At 49.0% G+C, this 19268-nt stretch overlaps 1 protein-coding gene across 4 annotated transcripts in view; it reads left to right on the plus strand.

Moving 5' to 3' along the window:
• The window catches only part of LOC129715827 (dnaJ homolog subfamily B member 6-like), a 69710-nt gene that overhangs the window by 4704 nt on the left and 45738 nt on the right, over positions 1-19268 (plus strand). For all 4 annotated transcript variants that reach the window (XM_055665698.1, XM_055665696.1, XM_055665695.1 and 1 more), the window contains exons 2-5: positions 9090-9176; positions 12646-12755; positions 14399-14452; positions 18280-18396. In XM_055665698.1, coding sequence (XP_055521673.1) covers positions 9112-9176; positions 12646-12755; positions 14399-14452; positions 18280-18396 — 346 coding nt within the window. In that variant the 5' untranslated portion in view covers positions 9090-9111. The remainder of the gene's footprint in view (positions 1-9089; positions 9177-12645; positions 12756-14398; positions 14453-18279; positions 18397-19268) is intronic.

Below are 19268 nucleotides of genomic sequence, written 5' to 3' on the forward strand. Positions count from 1 at the left end.
TTGGCGAGCCCCTGTAACTAGGGACGCCATGTTGGTGAGTGCCTGTAACTACGGACGCCATGTTGGTGAGCGCCCGTAACTAGGGGCGCCATGTTGGTGAGCGCCCTTAACTAGGGGCGCCATGTTGGTGAGCTCCCGTAACTAGGGGCGCCATGTTGGTGAGCGCCCGTAACTAGGGACGCCATGTTGGTGAGCGCCCGTAACTATGGGCGCCATGTTGGTGAGCGCCCGTAACTAGGGACGCCATGTTGATGAGCGCCCGTAACTACGGACGCCATGTTGGTGAGCGCCCATAACTAGGGGCGCCATGTTGGTGAGCGCCCGTAACTAGGGGCGCCAGGGCGCCATGTTGGTGAGCGCCCGTAACTAGGGACACCATGTTGGTGAGCGCCCGTAACTAGGGACACCATGTTGGTGAGCGCCCGTAACTAGGGACGCCATGTTGGTGAGCACCTGTAACTAGGGACGCCATGTTGGTGAGCGCCCGTAACTAGGGACGCCATGTTAGTGAGCGGCCATAACTAGGGGCCAGCGTTCCGGGTGGCGTCCTCGAAGGGGCGGGATCTAAGGGAACACGTGATTTGATGCCTGCCATCCGGGGTGGGATCCATGTGTACAAGTAATAGATGTGGCCCGCCATCCCCTCACAGACATGCGTCCCGGCCCCTATGTAGAACAAGGTTGCCCACCCCTGATCTAAACGCTAAAGTGAATTCTAAACAAATAGATTGAGTGGTAAAGAAGGCATATGGTGTGCTTGCCTGAACCCTTGTTGTGAATCTGTGGAATTCTCTGCTACAGAAGGCAGTGGAGGCCAATCCACTGGATGTTTTCAAGAGAGGGTTAGATTTAACTCTTCGGGCTAACGGAATCAGTGGATATGGGGGTGAAAGCAGGAACGGGGGGACTGATTGTGGATGATCAGCCATGACCATATTGAATGGTGGTGCTGGCTCAAAGGGCACAATAGACAATAGGTGCAGGAGTAGGCCATTTGGCTCTTCGAGCCAGCACCGCCATTCAATGTGATCATGGCTGATCATCCCCAATCAGTACCCCGTACCTGTTTCTCCCCATATCCCCTGACTCCGCTATTTAGCTCTCTCTTGAAAGCATCCGGAGAACCTGCCTCCACCGCCCTCTGAGGCAGAGAATTCCACACTCAGCACTCTCTGTGAGGAAAAAGTGTTTCCTCGTCCCCGTTCTAAATGGCTTATGCCTTATTCTTGATATTCTTGGGTGATATTGAATGGCGGTGCTGGCTCGAAGGGCCGAATGGCCTACTCCTGCACCTATTTTCGATGTTTCTATGAAACCTTGCCTGCCCAGTTTCTCCATGAAAACACTCTGTGTTTTTCTCAAGACCCCCCCGAGGATCTAAGGAATGAAGTACACATCTTGACTCCAGTGGATGCAGGGCAGCCCTGTCCCTTGTGGCTAAGGGGATCAGGGGGTATGGAGAGAAGGCAGGTACGGGATACTGAGTTGGATGATCAGCCATGATCATATTGAATGGCGGTGCAGGCTCGAAGGGCCGAATGGCCTACTCCTGCACCTAATTTCTATGTTTCTATGTTTCTATGTCTAACCTTTCCCTCTCAGGCAGCCCTGGTTTTCCTGGTATGGTATAGGAAGGAACTGCAGATGCTGGTTTATCCCTGTGTAGACTTGGTGATCATTTCGCTGAACACTTAGGTTCAGGCCAGCGTGGCCTATGCCAAGTCTTTGGAGTGACCCGGGGTTCTGACCCGAAACGTCACTGACCTCTTCCTTATCAACAGAGATGCTGCCTGATCCGCTGAATGACACCAGAATGCTGTGTCTATCTTCCTCTGTCCCTTCCCTTCATTGACCTGCCGGTGTGTGGTGAGGGCCACTAGCCAGGGTGCCAGGGATCAGTGTAGGAAGGAACTGCAGATGCTGGTTTATAACGAAGATAGGCACAAAATGCTGGAGTAACTCAGCGGGACAGGCAGCATCTCTGGGGAGAAGGAATGGGTGACGTTTCGGGTCAAGGCCGTTCTTCAGACTGAGAATCAGGGGAGGGGGAGATACAGAGATAAGGAAGTGTAAGGTGTGAGGACGAGGCATCAAAGGGGATGGAGATCAAGGAAATACAGAGATAAAGTGTAAGGTGTGAGACAGTCACAGTGGCGCAGCAGTAGAGTTGCTGCCTTACAGCGAGTGCAGTGCCAGAGATCCAGGTTCGATCCCGATTACGGGTGCTGACTGTACAGAGTTTGTACGTACTCCCCGTGACCTGCTTGGGTTTTCTCCGAGGTCTTCAGTTTCCTCCCACACTCCAAAGACGTGCAGGTTTGTAGGTTAATTGGCTTGGTAAATGTAAAAATTGTCCCTAGTGGGTGTAGTGTGTGGGGGATCGCTGGTCGGCACGGACCCGGTGGGCCGAAGGGCCTGTTTCCGCGCTGTATCTCTAAGCTAAACTAAATATCACATCTATTTGTTACTTGTTATTTATTAAACTTTTACTTTTCTTTCTCTGCCCCCTTTGTGTACCATGTTTACATATTCACATATTCTGTTGTGCTGCAGCAAGTAAGAATTTCATTGTCCCATCCGGGACATATGGCAATAAAACACTCTTGACTTAAGAGGGTGGAGATCATTGATCTCCTCCAGCCTCTTTGATGTCTCGTTCTCACACCTTACACTTCCTTATCTCTGTATCTCCCCCTCCCCTGACTCTCAGTCCGAAGAAACGTCTCGACCCGAAACGTCACCCATTCCTTCTCTCCACAGATGCTGCCTGACCCGCTGAGTTACTCCAGCACTCTGTGAAACGTCTCCTATCCGTGTTCTCCACAGATGCTGCCTGATCCGCTGAGTTACTCCAGCACTGTGTGAAACATCACCTATCCATGCTCTCCAGAGATGCTGCCTGTCCCGCTGAGTTACTCCAGCGTTTTGTGCCTCTGCCGGGTATAAGACAATAGGTGCAGGAATAGGCCATTCAGCCCTTCGAGCCAGCGCCGCCATTCATTGTGATCATGGCTGATCATCCCCAATCAGTACCCCGTTCCTGCCTGCTCCCCATATCCCCTGACTCCGCTATCTTTAAGAGCCCTATCTAGCTCCCTCTTGAAAGTATCCAGAGAAGCGGCCTCCACCGCCCTCTGAGGCAGAGAATTCCACAGACTCACAAGTCTCTGTGTGGATAAGTAGTGCACGGCTGAGAATGAACGGGCAGTGCAGCAGCCAGGCTTGGTTAGTGTGACAGTTCTGTGGTTATAAATAGCTGCTGACCACAGACGTGACGGTCAGAGACTGGAAATAGCAGCACAGGATTCTACTCAAAAACTGAAGTGACTATGGCTTTAAATAGAACTTTCATGGATTAAACCATCGCAAGAGAATTCCTTGAAACATTTTGGACGGTGCACTGGCGCAGCGGGTAGTGCTGCTGCCTCACAGCGCCAGAGACCCGGGTTCGATCCTGACTACGGGTGCTTTTGTACGGAGTTTGTACGTTCTTCCCCGCGACCTGCGTTGGTTTTCTCCGGGTGCTCCGGTTTCCTCCCACGTTCCAAAGATGCGCAGGTTTTTAGGTTAATTTGACTTCTGTAAATTATAAACTGTCCCTTGTGTGTAGATTAGTGCTAGTGTATGGGGTGATCGCTGGTCGGTGCGGACTTGGTGGGCCGAAGGGCCTGTTTCCGCGCTGTATCTCTAAACTAATCTCTGAACTAAACGAAATCCGGGTTTGATCCTGACTATGGGAGTTTGTACGTTCTCCCTGTGACAGCGTGCTTAGATAGGGCTCTTGAAGATAGCGAAGTAAGGGGATACGGGGAGAAGGCAGGAACGGGGTACTGATTGGGGATGATCAGCAATGATCACATTGAATGGCGGTGCTGGATCGAAGGGCCGAATGGCCTACTTCTGCACCTATTGTCTATTATCTCCCACACGCCAAACACGTACAGGTTTATCGGTCAGTTGACTTGGGTAAAATTGTAAATTGTCCCTATTGTGTAGGTGCAGGATAGTGTTAGTGTACGGGGTGATCGCTGGTCGGCGCTGACTCGGTGGGCCGAACGGCCCGTTTCCGCGCTGTACCTCTAAACTCCAAATTAAACTCTCTAAATTGTTTGGCATGATGTGAGTGTCGCTGGTGAGCTCAGCATTTATTTTCAAAACTGTCCTCTGCGGTTGTCATTAATGTACAGTCATAGTTCCATTGATCAGTCTGAAGAAGGGTCTCGACCCGAAGCGTCGCTCCATTCCTTCTCTCCAGAGATGCTGACTGTCCCCCTGAGTTACTCCAGCATTTTGTGTCATAGTTCCATTAGAAACATAGAAACATAGAAAATAGGTACAGGAGGAGGCCACTCGGCCCTTCGAGCCAGCACCGCCATTCATTGCGATCATGGCTGATCGTCCCCAATCAATAACCCGTGCCTGCCTTCTCCCCATATCCCCCATCCTATTATTAAAAATGCAGCAACCAATCACACCCACATCATGAGATTATCCACTTTGGCGGCAAAAACAAGGGGGCAGATTATTATCTCAATGGGGTTAGGTTAGGTAAGGGTGAGGTACAGCGAGACCTGGGTGTCCTTGTACACCGGTCACTGAAAGTTGTCTTACAGGTACAACAAGCAGTGAAGAAAGCTAGTGGAATGTTGGCCTTCATAACAAGAGGATTTCAGTATAGGAGTAGAGAGGTTCTTCTGCAGATGTATAGGGCTCTGGTGAGACCACATCTGGAGTATTGTGTACAGTTTTGGTCTCCTAATTTGAGGAAGGACATCCTTGTGATTGAAGCAGTGCAGCGTAGGTTCACAAGATTGATCCCTGGGATGGCGGGACTGTCATATGAGGAAAGATTGAAAAGACTAGGCTTGTATTCACTGGAGTTTAGAAGGATGAGGGGGTATCTTATAGAAACATATAGAAACATAGAAACATAGAAATTAGGTGCAGGAGTAGGCCATTCGGCCCTTCGAGCCTGCACCGCCATTCAATATGATCATGGCTGATCATCCAACTCAGTATCCCGTACCTGCCTTCTCTCCATACCCCCTGATCCCCTTAGCCACAAGGGCCACATCTAACTCCCTCTTAAATATAGCCAATGAACTGGCCTCAACTACCCTCTGTGGCAGAGAGTTCCAGATATAAAATCATAAAAGGACTGGACAAGCTTGATGCAGGAAAAATGTTCCCAATGTTGGGCGAGTCCAGAACCAGGGGCTACAGTCTTAGAATAAAGTGGAGGTCATTTAAGACTGACGTGAGAAAAAACGTTTTCACCCAGAGAGTTGTGAATTTATGGAATTCCCTGCCACAGAGGGCAGTGGAGGCCAAGTCACTGGATGGATTTAAGAGAGAGTTAGATAGAGTTCTAGGGGCTAGTGGAGTCAAGGGATATGGGTAGAAGGCAGGCACGGGTTATTGATAGGGGACGATCAGCCATGATCACAATGAAAGGAGGTGCTGGCTCAAAGGGCCGAATGGCCTCCTCCTGCACCTATTTTCTAATTATTACTGTTGAAAAGGCATTGAGGATCTAAGCGCGTAAACAGGCCCTTCGGCCCACCGGGCCCGTGCCGACCAGCGATCCCCGCACGTTAACACTATCCTACACCCACTAGGGACAATTTTTACATTTACACCAAGCCAATTAGCCCGCAAACCTGCACGCCTTTGGAGTGTGGGAGAAAACCGGAGATCTCTGAGAAAACCCGTGCAGGTCACGGGGAGAACGTGCAAACTCCGTACAGACAGCACCCGTAGTTGGGATCGAACCCGGGTCTCTGGCGCTGCATTCGCTGTAAGGCAGCAACTCTACCGTTGCGCCACTGTGATCTCTTTGTCTGAGACACGAAGGGCAGGGAAACAAGAACTAGAGAGCCTAGGTTAAAGGTGAGAGGTTATGCAGCCTTGGCCAGGTCACCAGCATTATAAAGTTGAAATCTTCAAGTTCCCAGGAGTAAATATCATAGAAACATAGATACATAGAGAAATAGGCGCAGGAGTAGGCCATTTGGCCCTTCGAGCCAGCACCGCCATTCAATATGATCATGGCTGATCATCTATAATCAGTACCCCGTTCCTGCTTTTTCCCCATATCCCTTGATTCCGTTAGCCTTAAGAGCTAAATCTCTCTCTCTCTCTTGAAAACATCCAGTGAATTGGCCTCCACTGCCCTCTGTGGCAGAGAATTCCTCAGATTCACAACTCTCTGGGTGAAAATGTTTTTCCTCGTCTCAGTCCTAAATGGCCTACCCCTTATTCTTAAACTGTGACCCCTGGTTCTGGACTCCCCCAACATCGGGAAAAATGTTCCTGCATCTAGCCTGTCTCATCCTCCTAAATTCCATTGAATACAAGCCCACTCGACCCTTACTTTCATCATATGTCACTCGCACCATCCCAGGAGTTAAACTGATGAACCTACGCTGCACTGCCTCAATGGCAATAATGTCGTTCCTCAAATTAGGGGACCAAAATTGCACACAATACTCCAGGTGTGGGTCTCATCAGGGCCCTGTACATCTGCAGTAGGACCTCCTTGCTCCTAAACTCAAATGATCTCGCAATGAAGGCCAACATGCCATTAGCTTTCTTCACTGCCTTCACCAGCAACTTGTCCTGGACCACCCATATCGAAGCAACGACCAAGACTTGGATGGAGTGGATCAGGAGAGGATGTTTCCACTGGTGGGAGAGTTTAGGATTAGAGGTCATAGCCTCAGAATTAAAGGACGTTCATTTAGGAAGGAGACGAGGAGAAATGTCTTTAGTCAGAAGGTGATGATTCTGTGGAATTCTTTGCCACCGACGGCTGTGGAGGCTGCCAGAGTTATTTTTAAGGCAGAGATAGATAGATTCTTGATTGGTACAGTTGTCAGTGGTTATGGGGAGAAGGCAGGAGAATGGGGTTAGGAGGGAGAGATAGATCAGCCATGATTGTTCAAAGTTCAAAGTAAACTTTATTGTCAATTCAAATAAATTGGATTGAAATTGCGTTTCCCCATACTCCAAATGTGCAAGTAATATTTATAACACAGACAGACAATATACCAATAAGATAGACAATATACATTATTTAAAATATTCACAGTGTGCCAAAATGTAGTAAAATTTTGAGGTATGTTATTAAGGTGCAATAATAAAGGTGCAATATAGAAAAGTGCAAATAGCATACTGCAGACATTGAGTTAAAGTTAAATGTTCATGGAATTTTCTTGAGTGTGTTGAGTAGTCTGATGGCCTGAGGGAAAAAGTTGTTTTTGAATCTGGTGGTTGAATGGCGGAGTAGACTTGATGGGCTGAATGCCTTAATTCTACTCCAATTCCATATCACCTTCAGAGAGCACACCAACACCTCTCCTTCCTTAGAAGGCTCAGGAAGTTCGGCATGTCCCCCACAACTCTCACCAACATCCACAGAGGCGCCGCAGAAAGCATTTGATCACACTGCATCGAAGCACGGTTTGGGAACAGCTCCATCCAAGACCACAAGCAATTGAAGAGAATTTTGGATGCAGCCCAGACCACCGCACAAACCAACCTCCCTTCCATTGATTCCACCTACCTGACTACAGATAGACACAAAAGTCTGGAGTAACTCAGCGGGTCAGACAGAATTTCTGGAGAAAAGGAATAGGTGACCTTTCAGGTCGAGACCCTTCTTCAGAGCTGCTGAGCTACTCCGGCCTTTTGTGTCTATCTTCGGTTTGAACCATTACCAGCAGTTCCTTCCTACACATACCTGACTCCGGGTGCTGTCTGTACGGAGTTTGCACGTTCTCCCTGTGAACGCGTAGTCTTTCTCTGGATGCTCTGGTTTTTCCTCCCACACTCCAAAGACGTACAAGTTTGTAAGTTAATTGACTTCGGTAAAGGTTGTAAATTGCCCCTAGTGTGTAGGATAGTGCTGGCGTAAGGGGGAATCGCTGGTCGTCGCGCACTCGGTTGGCCGACCGGCCTGTTTCCACGCTGTATCTCTAAAGAGCCTGTCGCACTTGGTGATTGTTTTTTTTCGGCGACTGCCGGCGTCATTGACTGAAGTATCAGGGTCGCCGAAAGGTTTTGAACATTTCAAAATCCAGCGGCGACAAAAAAAATGTTGCGTCACTTGAGGAGACGCCATGTTGCGACAATACGGCGCCACGCCGCAACACGCCGCGACTTTTTCGGTGACCTGATACATCAGTCAATGATGCCGGCAGTCGCCGAAAAAAATCACCTAGTGGGACAGGCCCTTAAAGTGTAACGTTAGGAGAGGACCTTGCCATAGAGGGAGTACAGAGAAGGTTCACCAGACTGATTCCTGGCATGTCAGGACTTTCATATGAAGAAAGACTGGATAGACTTGGTTTATACTCTCTAGAATTTAGAAGATTGAGAGGGGATCTTATAGAAACTTACAAAATTCCTAAGGGGTTGGACAGGCTAGATGCAGGAAGATTGTTCCTGATGTCCCGAAGTCCAGAACAAGGGGTCACAGTTTAAGGATAAGGGGGAAATCCTTTAGGACCGAGATGAGAAAAAGATTTTTTACACAGAGAGTGATGAATCTCTGGAATTCTCTGCCAGAGAAGGTAGTTGAGGCCAGTTCATTGGCTATATTTAAGAGGGAGTTAGATGTGGCCCTTGTGGCTAAAGGGATCAGGGGGTATATCATCTCATCCTTCTAAATTCCAGTCAATGTAAGGCTGTGATTTTCACATTTACCATCACTGAGGCAAGATTGTATTTGTTTTGTAACTTGCCGTCCTATTTAATTCCTTGAATTTAACTGCAGTGGTAGAAGCTAAACTTGGCTGCTGTCTGTGGTCACACAGAGAGTGGTGAATCTGTGTAATTCTCTGCCACAGAAGGTAGTTGAGGCCTGTTCATTGGCTATATTTAAGAGGGAGTTAGATGTGGCCCTTGTGGCTAAAGGGATCAGGGGGTATGGAGAGAAGGCAGGTACAGGATACTGAGTTGGATGATCAGCCATGATCATATTGAATGACGGTGCAGGCTCGATGGGCTGAATGGCCTCTACTCCTGCACCTATTTTCTATGTTTCTATGTTTCTATGACCTGACGTGTGTTGTCTTTTTGTTTCTCAGCAAGGCGGCAGCTGTGGTGGAAATGGTGGACTACTACAATACTTTGGGGATCCCTCGCAGTTCTTCTCAAGAAGACATTAAGAAAGCGTAAGTGTCAACCTTATCTTTCTCCCCCAGATGCCGACTGGCCATCTCCGGCAGCGCAGATGCTTCCGAAGTGCGTGTGATAAGAATGTGTTTCCATTGACGCACGTGGACCCCTTTATGATCCTCATAGAGTCAGGGGGTCTTACAGCTGGGAAACAGGCCCCATCAGCCCAACTTGCCCACACCGACCAACATGCCCTGGGTCTGGATCTGGATCTAGATGTAGTACGCTGAAAATCTCTAGGTAGAGCAGCACTCAGCACTGCACGATTTTATACTGGGCAACATTTTTTTTTGTTTAGATTTTACAAGCTTATTAATCAAGGCAATTAATCTTCAAACCTATCTACACCAGTCCCACCTGTGTGCGTTTCACCCATATCCTTCCACACCTGTGTCCATCTAATTGTCTCTTAACATAGAAAATAGGTGCAGGAGTAGGCCATTCGGCCCTTCGAGCCTTCACCGCCATTCAATATGATCATGGCTGATCATCCAACTCAGTATCCTGCACCTGCCTTCTCTCCATACCCCCTGATCCCTTTAGCCACAAGGGCCACATCTAACTCCCTCTTAAATATAGCCAATGAACTGGCCTCAACTACCTTCTGTGACAGAGAATTCCACAGATTCACCACTCTCTGTGTGGTGTAATATATAATAATATATATATATTGGATGGACAAGTAGACTAATTCTGCTCATATGACGAACATATCTGAAAAATATGTAGTATATAGTCTGAAGAATATGTAGTATATAGCCTGATCCCTTTAGCCACAAGGGCCACATCTAACTCCCTTAAACATTGCAATAGTCCCTGTCCTCAACTATCTCTGGAACTCTCTGCCACGGAGGGTAGTTGAGGCCAGTTCATTGGCTATATTTAAGAGGACGTTAGATGTGGCCCTTGTGGCTAAGGGGATCAGAGGGTATGGAGAGAAGGCAGGTACGGGATACTGAGTTGGATGATCAGTCATGATCATATTGAATGGCGGTGCAAGCTCGAAGGGCCGAATGGCCTACTCCTGCACCTAATTTCTATGTTTCTATCTCCCCCGGCAAGCTTGTTCCATACATCCACCCCCCCTTGTGTCGCCTGGGCAGCTTACATCCCAGCGTTATGAATATTAATTTCTCTAGCTTCAAGTAACCCTCTCTCTTTCTCTGTCCCTCCCCCACCCTAGCACGCCGGCTAGTTTCACTGCCCTGGTTACTGTAGCTGTTTACACGCCTTGTTGTCATTTCCTGGCTTGTTATGGGAGCCCCACCCTGGTCACGATTTCCATCTTCTCCCCTCTCCCATCGGGTGAAAGGTATAGAAAGGTATCAAGTAAAATGCGCACCAACAGATTCAGAGACAGTTTCATCCCAACTGTTGGTCTCCGGGGAGGAAGCGGCCGCTCCAGACATTCCCAAGCCGCTGAGGAGTGTTCACCCGACGCCGGAGTTCCATCTTCCCGGCAAGAGACCCTGTAACATCGGGCCGCCATTGTGGCGACTGACTGCGGCGGCCTCAAATAGGCCCCGACCTCGGGTGGAAGAAGGATCAGGGGGGGGGATCTTATAGAAACATGTAAAATTATAATAGTGTTCAAGAAGGAACTGCAGATGCTGGAAGATCGAAGGTACACAAAATTGCTGGAGAAGCTCAGCGGGTGCAGCAGCATCTATGGAGCGAAGGAAATAGGCGACGTTTCGGGCCGAAGAAGGGTTTCGGCCCGAAACGTTGCCTATTTCCTTCGCTCCATAGATGCTGCTGCACCCGCTGAGTTTCTCCAGCAATTTTGTGTACCTTAAAATTATAATAGGACTGGACAAGCTAGATGCAGGAAAAATGTTCCCAATGTTGGGACGAGTTCAGAACCAGGGGCCACTGTGTTAGAATAAATGGGAGGCCATTTAAGACTGAGATGAGAAAAATAACTTTTTCACCCAGAGAGTTGTGAAATTGTTGAATTCCCTGCCACAGAGGTTAGTGGAGGCCAAATCACTGGATGGATTTAAGAGAGAGTTAGATAGAGCTCTAGGAGCTAGTGGAGTCAAGGGATATGTGGAGAAGGCAGGCACGGGTTATTGATTTTGGACGATCAGCCATGATCACAATGAATGGCGGTGCTGGCCCGAAGGGCCGAATGGCCTCCTCCTGCACCTATTTTCTATGTTTCTATGACTAGGAGGAGGAGGACTGGACTTTTTGGTGCCTTCCCTCACAGTGGAAAGTGTTGATGCTGCTGATGGGGGGACGTTCATGTTGAATCCTATATTGTATTGTGTCTTTTTTTTCTCTTATTTTATATGGATGTATAGTAATCTAATTTCTTCTCTGTAAAGCACTTTGGCTTCAACGCGAGTTGGTTTAAAAGTGGTGTATAAATAAAAATGACTTACTTTATAATTGTTATCACAGGCAACTGAATCATCCTACCACAACCAGAGAGTGGTCCTAAGCTACTATCTACCTCATTGGTGACCCTAGGACTATCTATGATCGGAGTTTAGTGGCTTCATCTTGCATTAAATGTTATTCCCTGAGAGGCACGGAAATCATTATCCAAATATGGGGGGGTGCGGGGGGGGGACACACAATTTCTTGGCGGCCGCACGCGCATACGCACACACGCGCGAGGCTTCGGCCGTGGGCCCTGTGGACGGTAACATCGGGAACCGACCTGGTTGGTGACCGACTCCCGACTCCAGCAACGGCAGCTTCGTCCGCCCCGAATCGTGGGGCTGAATCGATGGAGGCTTCAACATCGGGAGCCTCCGTTGCCTTGATGCAGCAGTTTGATTTTAAGCCGCGCCGGGCGATGAAAGGCCCCGCGAACTGGCCGATTCAGCCCTTAGAAAGCGTCCGGATTACAAAACATGGGGGGGGGGGATTGTCCCCCACCTCTCAAAGCAGGGGGGGGGGGGAACGTGCCACCCTCTGTTCCCCCCATGATTTCCGCCCATGTTCCCTGATCATGTGCCTGTACACTGTAAATGGATCGATTATAATCATGTATTGTTTTTCCGCTGATTGGAAACTTTTCACTGCACCTCGGTACACGTGACAATAAACTACACTCATCCCCTCCGCCAACAACAAACCATTGTACATTTCCTTGACCAGCTTCACATTTGATCTGTTGTCTTCATACCTTGCCCTTCCATACCTCTAGTCTCCCCCTCCCCTGACTCTCAGTCTGAAGAAAGGTCTGGGCCTGAAACGTCGATGGGGACCCGATGGGGCTAGTGGAGTCAAGGGATATGGGGAGAGGGCAGGCACGGGTTATTGGTAGGGCACGAACAGCCATGATCACGATGATTGGCGGTGCTGGCTCGAAGGGCCGAATGGCCCCCTCCTGCACCTAGTTTCTATGTTTCTATGTCACCTATTCCTTCTCTCCAGAGGTGCTGCCTGACCCGCTGAGTTACTCCAGCGTTTTGTGTCTCATCTTCCTTTCTTTGCTCCCTTCCCTCTCAGTTACCGGAAGCTGGCTCTGCGATGGCACCCTGATAAGAACCCAGATAACAAGGATGTGGCAGAGCACAAGTTCAAGGAGATAGCGGAGGCGTATGAAGTGCTATCAGACAGTAAGTTTGACGCTGAGTTAGACCTTGTCTGTTAATCGTTCGTGGTTTAATGGAGTTTAATGCAAGATGGTTGAGGGGTGATTTTATAGAGGTGCATAGAATCATGAGGGGAATCATCATTGGCAGTCACTGAAAATGAGTGCGACTGTCCTCTCATGGAGGAGGCCTGTGCGTGACTTTGTTTAACGTGGGGAGACTGGTGCACAGACAGCCACCCCAAGGTCAATAGACAATAGGTGCAGGAGTAGGCCATTCGGCCCTTCGAGCCAGCACCACCATTCAATGAGATCATGGCTGATCATCCCCAATCAGTACCCCGTTCCTGCCTTCTCCCCATATCCCCTGACTCCGCTATCTTTAAGAGCCCTATCTAGCTCTCTCTTGAAAGTGGCCAGAGAACCGGCCTCCACCGCCCTCTGAGGCAGAGAATTCCACAGACCTTGACAGATCTGGGTCCGGATCCAGTGGCATGGAGTCCAAGACGACCGGAGACCCTTTTCTGCCGCAGCCTTCATCCGCCTTCCCAGCCGTTGTGACATTAGCTCCACTAAGGTCAGCCATCGTCCTCCGCCTGTTCCACTATTGAGGTCTTGGTTGGATTGCTCTTTGTCAGAGACCTCCCCCTCGACCTTACCGCCATGGGTGGCCCTACCAGGAGCACAGCTCCAGACGGCATCGCTCTCAGGATCTCAGGTCCACACGAGCTTCTCCACCACGACAAGGTGACCATCCACGGAGAGGTATGAGGGGAATCGGTAGGGTGGACGCACAGTGTCTTTCGCCCAAAGTAGGGGAATCAAGAACTGGAGGGAAAATAAAAAGTTTTTTCCCACTGTGGCACGGTGGAGCAGCGCTGGAGTTGCTGCCTCACAGCGCCAGAGACCCGGGTTCAGGTTCCATCCTGATCTCGGGTGCTGTCTGTACGGAGTTTGTACATTCTCCCCGTGAGCTGCGTGGGTTTTAGATTAGATTAGATTAGATTAGATTAGATTAGATTAGATTAGATTCCATTTGGACCCCTTGAGGTCCAAACGAAATGCCGTTTCTGCAGCCATACATTACAAACAAATAGACCCAAGACACAACATAATTTACATAAACATCCATCACATTGCTGTGATGGAAGGCCAAAAAACTTATCTCTCCATTGCACTCCCCCCCCCCGATGTCAGAGTCAAAGTCAAAGCCCCCGGCTGGCGATGGCGATTGTCCCGCAGCCATTAAAGCCACGCCGGGTGATGCATGGCCGCGCACCGGGTCTTGATGTTAGAGCCCCCGGCGTGCGCTCGCAAAGTCCCGCGGCCATTCCGAGCCGCGCGGGGCGGTGCTGTAAGGCCCCGCTCCAGGAGCTCTTCAACCCCGCAACTCGGGCGGGAGAAGTTCTCCGGGCGCTCCGGTTTCCTCCCACACTCCCAAGGCGTGCAGGGTTGTGGGTTAATTGGCTGCTGTAAATTGTCCCTCGTGTACAGGATGGAACTAATGTACGGGGTGATTGGCGGACGGCACGGGCTCGGTGGGCCAAAGGGCCTGGTTTCCACACTGTATCTATAAATAAAGTAAATGTAAATAAAGCTATGCCTGTTCTCATGCATTCAGCTCTGCCTAAATGATGTGCTTAGTTTTATTAAATCTCTCCCTTGTAGGAAATAAACGAGACATTTATGACAAGTATGGAAAAGACGGATTAGTTGGACCAGGTGAGAAAGCATAGTGTTGTTGGTTACTTCAAGAGTCAAGAGTGTTTTATTGGCATATGGCCCAGATAGAACAATGACATTCTTGCTTGCAGCAGCACAACAAGCTTGTTGGCTGCAACCTTCCCCCCAATTGACGAAGGGCCAGGAAGCGAGCGGGCAAGATCATCTCTGACCCCGCTCACCCTGGCCACAAACTCTTTGAATCACTTCCCTCTGGAAGGCGACTCCGGACTGTCAAAGCTGCCACAGCCAGACATAAAAACAGCTTTTTATTTCCACGAGTAGTTGCTCTACTCAATAACCAAAAATCTGTAGCCTCCTTTTGCTCTGGTATTTTGTTTCATTCACCTTTAATGTTTTATTCTTAACGTTTTTATGTGTCATTCTTAATTGGTCACTGTATGTTGTGTTGTTACTTGCGAGCGGAGCACCATGGCAAATTCCTTGTATGTGAACATACTTGGCCAATAACCTTATTCATTCATTCATTATGTAAACATAGTGCACTGTAAACAGTATAATAAAGGAGAAAAAAAGTTCAGTATGTGTGTGTATATATACACACACACACATATACTCTATATTTGCACGCACACATGAAAAACAAACAGACAATAATAACAATAATAGGGGAGAAGGCAGGAACGGGGTACTGATTGGGGATGATCAGCCATGATCACATTGAATGGCAGTGCTGGCTCAAAGGGCCAAATGGCCTCTACTCCTGCACCGATTGTCTATTGTCTATAGTTTGGTGTAGTTCAGTACTTATTAGAGGTTGTAGTGTTTAATATCCTAATGGCTTTCGGGAAGAAGCTGTTCCTGAACCTGGACATTACAGTTTTAAGGCTCCTGTACCTTCCTCTAGCCTGGTATGGGAACTGTTCTGCCCAAGACCGCAAGAGGTTTCAGAGAGTGGAGGATGTGGCCCAGTCCGTCACACAGACCACACGCCCCACTATTGTAGATGTAGCCCAGTCCCACACATATACCACACTTCCCACTATTGTAGATGTAGCCCAGTCCCACACAGACCACACGCCCCACCATTGTAGATGTAGCCCAGTCCCACACAGACCACACTCCCCACCATTGTAGATGTAGCCCAGTCCGTCACACAGACCACACTCCCCACCATTGTAGATGTAGCCCAGTCCCACACAGACCACACTCCCCACCATTGTAGATGTAGCCCAGTCCGTCACACAGACCACACTCCCCACCATTGTAGATGTAGCCCAGCCCCACACAGACCACACGCCCCACCATTGTAGATGTAGCCCAGTCCCACACATATACCACACTTCCCACTATTGTAGATGTAGCCCAGTCCCACACAGACCAGGCTCCCCACCATTGTAGATGTAGCCCAGTCCCACACAGACCACACTCCCCACCATTGTAGATGTAGCCCAGTCCATCACACAGACCACACTCCCCACTATTATATATGGAGCCCTGTCCCACACAGACCACACGCCCCACCATTGTAGATGTAGCCCAGTCCCACACAGACCACACTCCCCACCATTGTAGATGTAGCCCAGTCCCACACAGACCACACACCCCACCATTGTAGATGTAGCCCAGTCCCACACAGACCACACTCCCCACCATTGTAGATGTAGCCCAGTCCCACACACACCACACTCCCCACCATTGTAGATGTAGCCCAGTCCATCACACAGACCACACTCCCCACCATTGTAGATGTAGCCCAGTCCCACACAGACCCAGTCCCACACAGACCACACTCCCCACCATTGTAGATGTAGCCCAGTCCCACCAGACCACACTCACATTGTAGATGTAGACCAGCCCACACAGACCACCATTGTAGATGTAGCCAGTCCCACACAGACCACACTCCCCACCATCGACTCCATCTACACTTCACGCTGCCTCGGGAAAGCAGCCAACACATAACGAAAGACTTGTCCCACCTTATTATGAATTGATTACTGTTTAGTTTTTTGTCAGGCGTTACCTAGGTACGGTGAAAAGCTTGTTTGTTGCGTGCTAACCAGTCAGCGGAAAGACTAGACATAATTACAATCGAGCCGTCCACAGTGTACAATAACATTTCATGCAAGATAAAGTTCAGTAAGGAGGTGAGCTCCCAGCCCATTAGCAGTCAAAATAACACGAGAACTCCAATCATTCTCAGAGATTGAGTGTGTGTTATTAGGTTTAAGGTGAGGGGGAAAGAATTAATAGGAACATGAGCGGCAACTTTTTTTTACACAGAGGGTTTAATTGAATTTAGTTTAGTTCACTGCATCGTAGCATCAAGAATATTTTTGTTTAGTTCATTGTTGCCATGTGTACCGAGGTAGACAATAGACAATAGGTGTAGTAGGAGGCCATTCGGCCCTTCGAGCCAGCACCGCCATTCAATGTGATCATGGCTGATCATCCCCAATCAATACCCCGTTCCTGCCTTCTCCCCATATACCCTGACTCCGCTATATTTAAGAGCCCTATCTAGCTCTCTCTTGAAAGCATCCAGAGAACCGGCCTCCACCGCCCTCTGAGGCAGAGAATTCCACAGACTCACAACTCTCTGTGAGAAAAAGTGTTTCCTCGTCTCCGTTCTAGATGGCTTACCCCTTATTCTTAAACTGTGTGGCCCCTGGTTCTGGACTCCCCCAACACCGGGAACATGTTTCCTGCCTCTAGCGTGTCCAAGCTCTTAACAATCTTATACGTTTCAATGAGATCTGCTCTCGTCCTTCTAAACTCCGGAGTGTACAAGCCCAACTGCTCCATTCTCTCAGAGGTACAGTGATAAGCTTTTCATTGCGTGCTAACCAGTCAGCGGAAAGATTGTACATGATTACAATCAAGCCATCCCGTGCTCAGATACGTGATAAAGGAAATAATGTTTAGTGCAAGATAAAATCCAGTTAAGTCTGATTAAAGATAGTTCGAGAGCCTCCAATGAGGAAGATGGAAGGTCAGGACCGCTCTCTAGTTGGTGAGTGGATGGTTCTATGTTATCCCACTTTCGCGTCCCACACATCAGGGGCGATTTACTGAAGCCAATTAACCTGCAAACCTGCACGCCTTTGGAATGTGGGAGGAAACCGTAGCACCCGGAGAAAACACACGTGGTCACGGGGAGAACATACAAACTCCGCACAGACAGCACCCGGCGGTTCATTATTGGTGGCGCCGCGGTAGAGTCGTCGCCTTACAACGCCAGGGACCCGGGTTCGATCCTGACTACGGGTGCTGCCTGCACGGAGTTTGTACGTTCCACCCGTCACCTGCTTGGAGTTTTTCTCCGAAATCTCCAGTTTCCTCCCACACTCCAAAGGTGTACGGGTTGGTAGGTGAATTGGCTTGGTATAATAAAATGTAAAAATTGTCCCTAGTCAATAGACAATAGGTGCACGAGTAGGCCATTCGGCCCTTCGAGCCAGCACCGCCATTCAATGTGACCATGGCCGATCATCCCCAATCAGTACCCCGTTCCTGCCTTCTCCCCATATCCCCTGACTCCACTATTTTGAAGAGCCCTATCGAGCTCTCTCTTGAAAGCATCCAGAGAACCGGCCTCCAGCGCCCACTGAGGCAGAGAATTCCACAGACTCACCACTCCCTGTGAGAAAAAGTGTGCGTAGGATAGTGTTAATGTGTGGAGATTGTTGGTCGGTGCGGATTCGGTGGGCCGAAGGGCCTGTTTCTGTGCTGTATCTCTAACCGAAAGTAAACTAAATATTATGACCACATTATCCTGTCTTGCAACATATATTGATTAGGACTATTATAACCTGTGATTTGTGACATGCATTCTCATTGCCGTCTGTTTTATTCTTCACCAGGGGGCAGACCGTCCCGAATGGACACAGAGTTTCCAGATTTTATCTTCTCGTTCCGTAGCCCTGACGAAGTATTTAGGGAGTTCTTTGGCGGACGAGATCCTTTCGCAGAGTTGTTTGGTGAGCGTGTGCTGCCTTTGCCTTTCGTACGATACGATATGATACGATAGTCCTTGCTTTCTCCTTCCTTCCCCTCCCCTTCCCAGCTCTCCCGCAGCCCACTGTCTCCTTTCTTCTTCCGCCCCCCACCCCCCACCCCCCACCAACCTCCACATCAGTCTCGTCCCGAAACGTCACCTATTCCTTCACTCCATAGATGCTGCCTCACTCACTGAGTTTCTCCAGCATTTTTGTCAACGTTATTAATCCCAGGAGGGAAATTGATCTGCAACGATCATAAACACAACCAGATACATGAAACATGAACTTAAACTGACGAGTGGAAAGGATTGGGGGTGGGAGTCAGTCTCAGTCTACCCCACGACAGAAGGGGGGGGAGTTGTACAGTTTGATAGCCACAAGGAAGAATGATCTGGTGTTCTGTGCTGCATCTTGGTGGAACCAGTCTGACGCTGAAGGTGCTCCTCAGGTTGACCAGTGTGTCACAGAGGGGGTGAGCTGTATTGTCCAAGATGCTCCACAGTTTGATGAGCATCCTCCCCTCCAAGACCAACCTATATAACCATACAACAATTACAGCACGGAAACAGGCCGTCTCGGCCCTTCTAGTCCGTGCCGAACACTTACTCTCACCTAGTCCCATCTACCTGCACTCAGACCATAACCCTCCATTCCTTTCCCGTCCATATACCTATCCAATTTATTTTTAAATGATAAAATCGAACCTGCCTCCACCACTTCCACTGGAAGCTTATTCCACACAGCTACCACTCTCTGAGTAAAGAAGTTCCCCCTCATGTTACCCCTAAACTTCTGTCCCTTAATTTGCGTCATGTCCTCTTGTTTGAATCTTCCCTACTCTCAATGGGAAA

This window comes from Leucoraja erinacea, unplaced genomic scaffold, assembly GCF_028641065.1.
Source record: "Leucoraja erinacea ecotype New England unplaced genomic scaffold, Leri_hhj_1 Leri_143S, whole genome shotgun sequence".
NCBI classification, from domain to species: Eukaryota; Metazoa; Chordata; class Chondrichthyes; order Rajiformes; family Rajidae; genus Leucoraja; species Leucoraja erinaceus.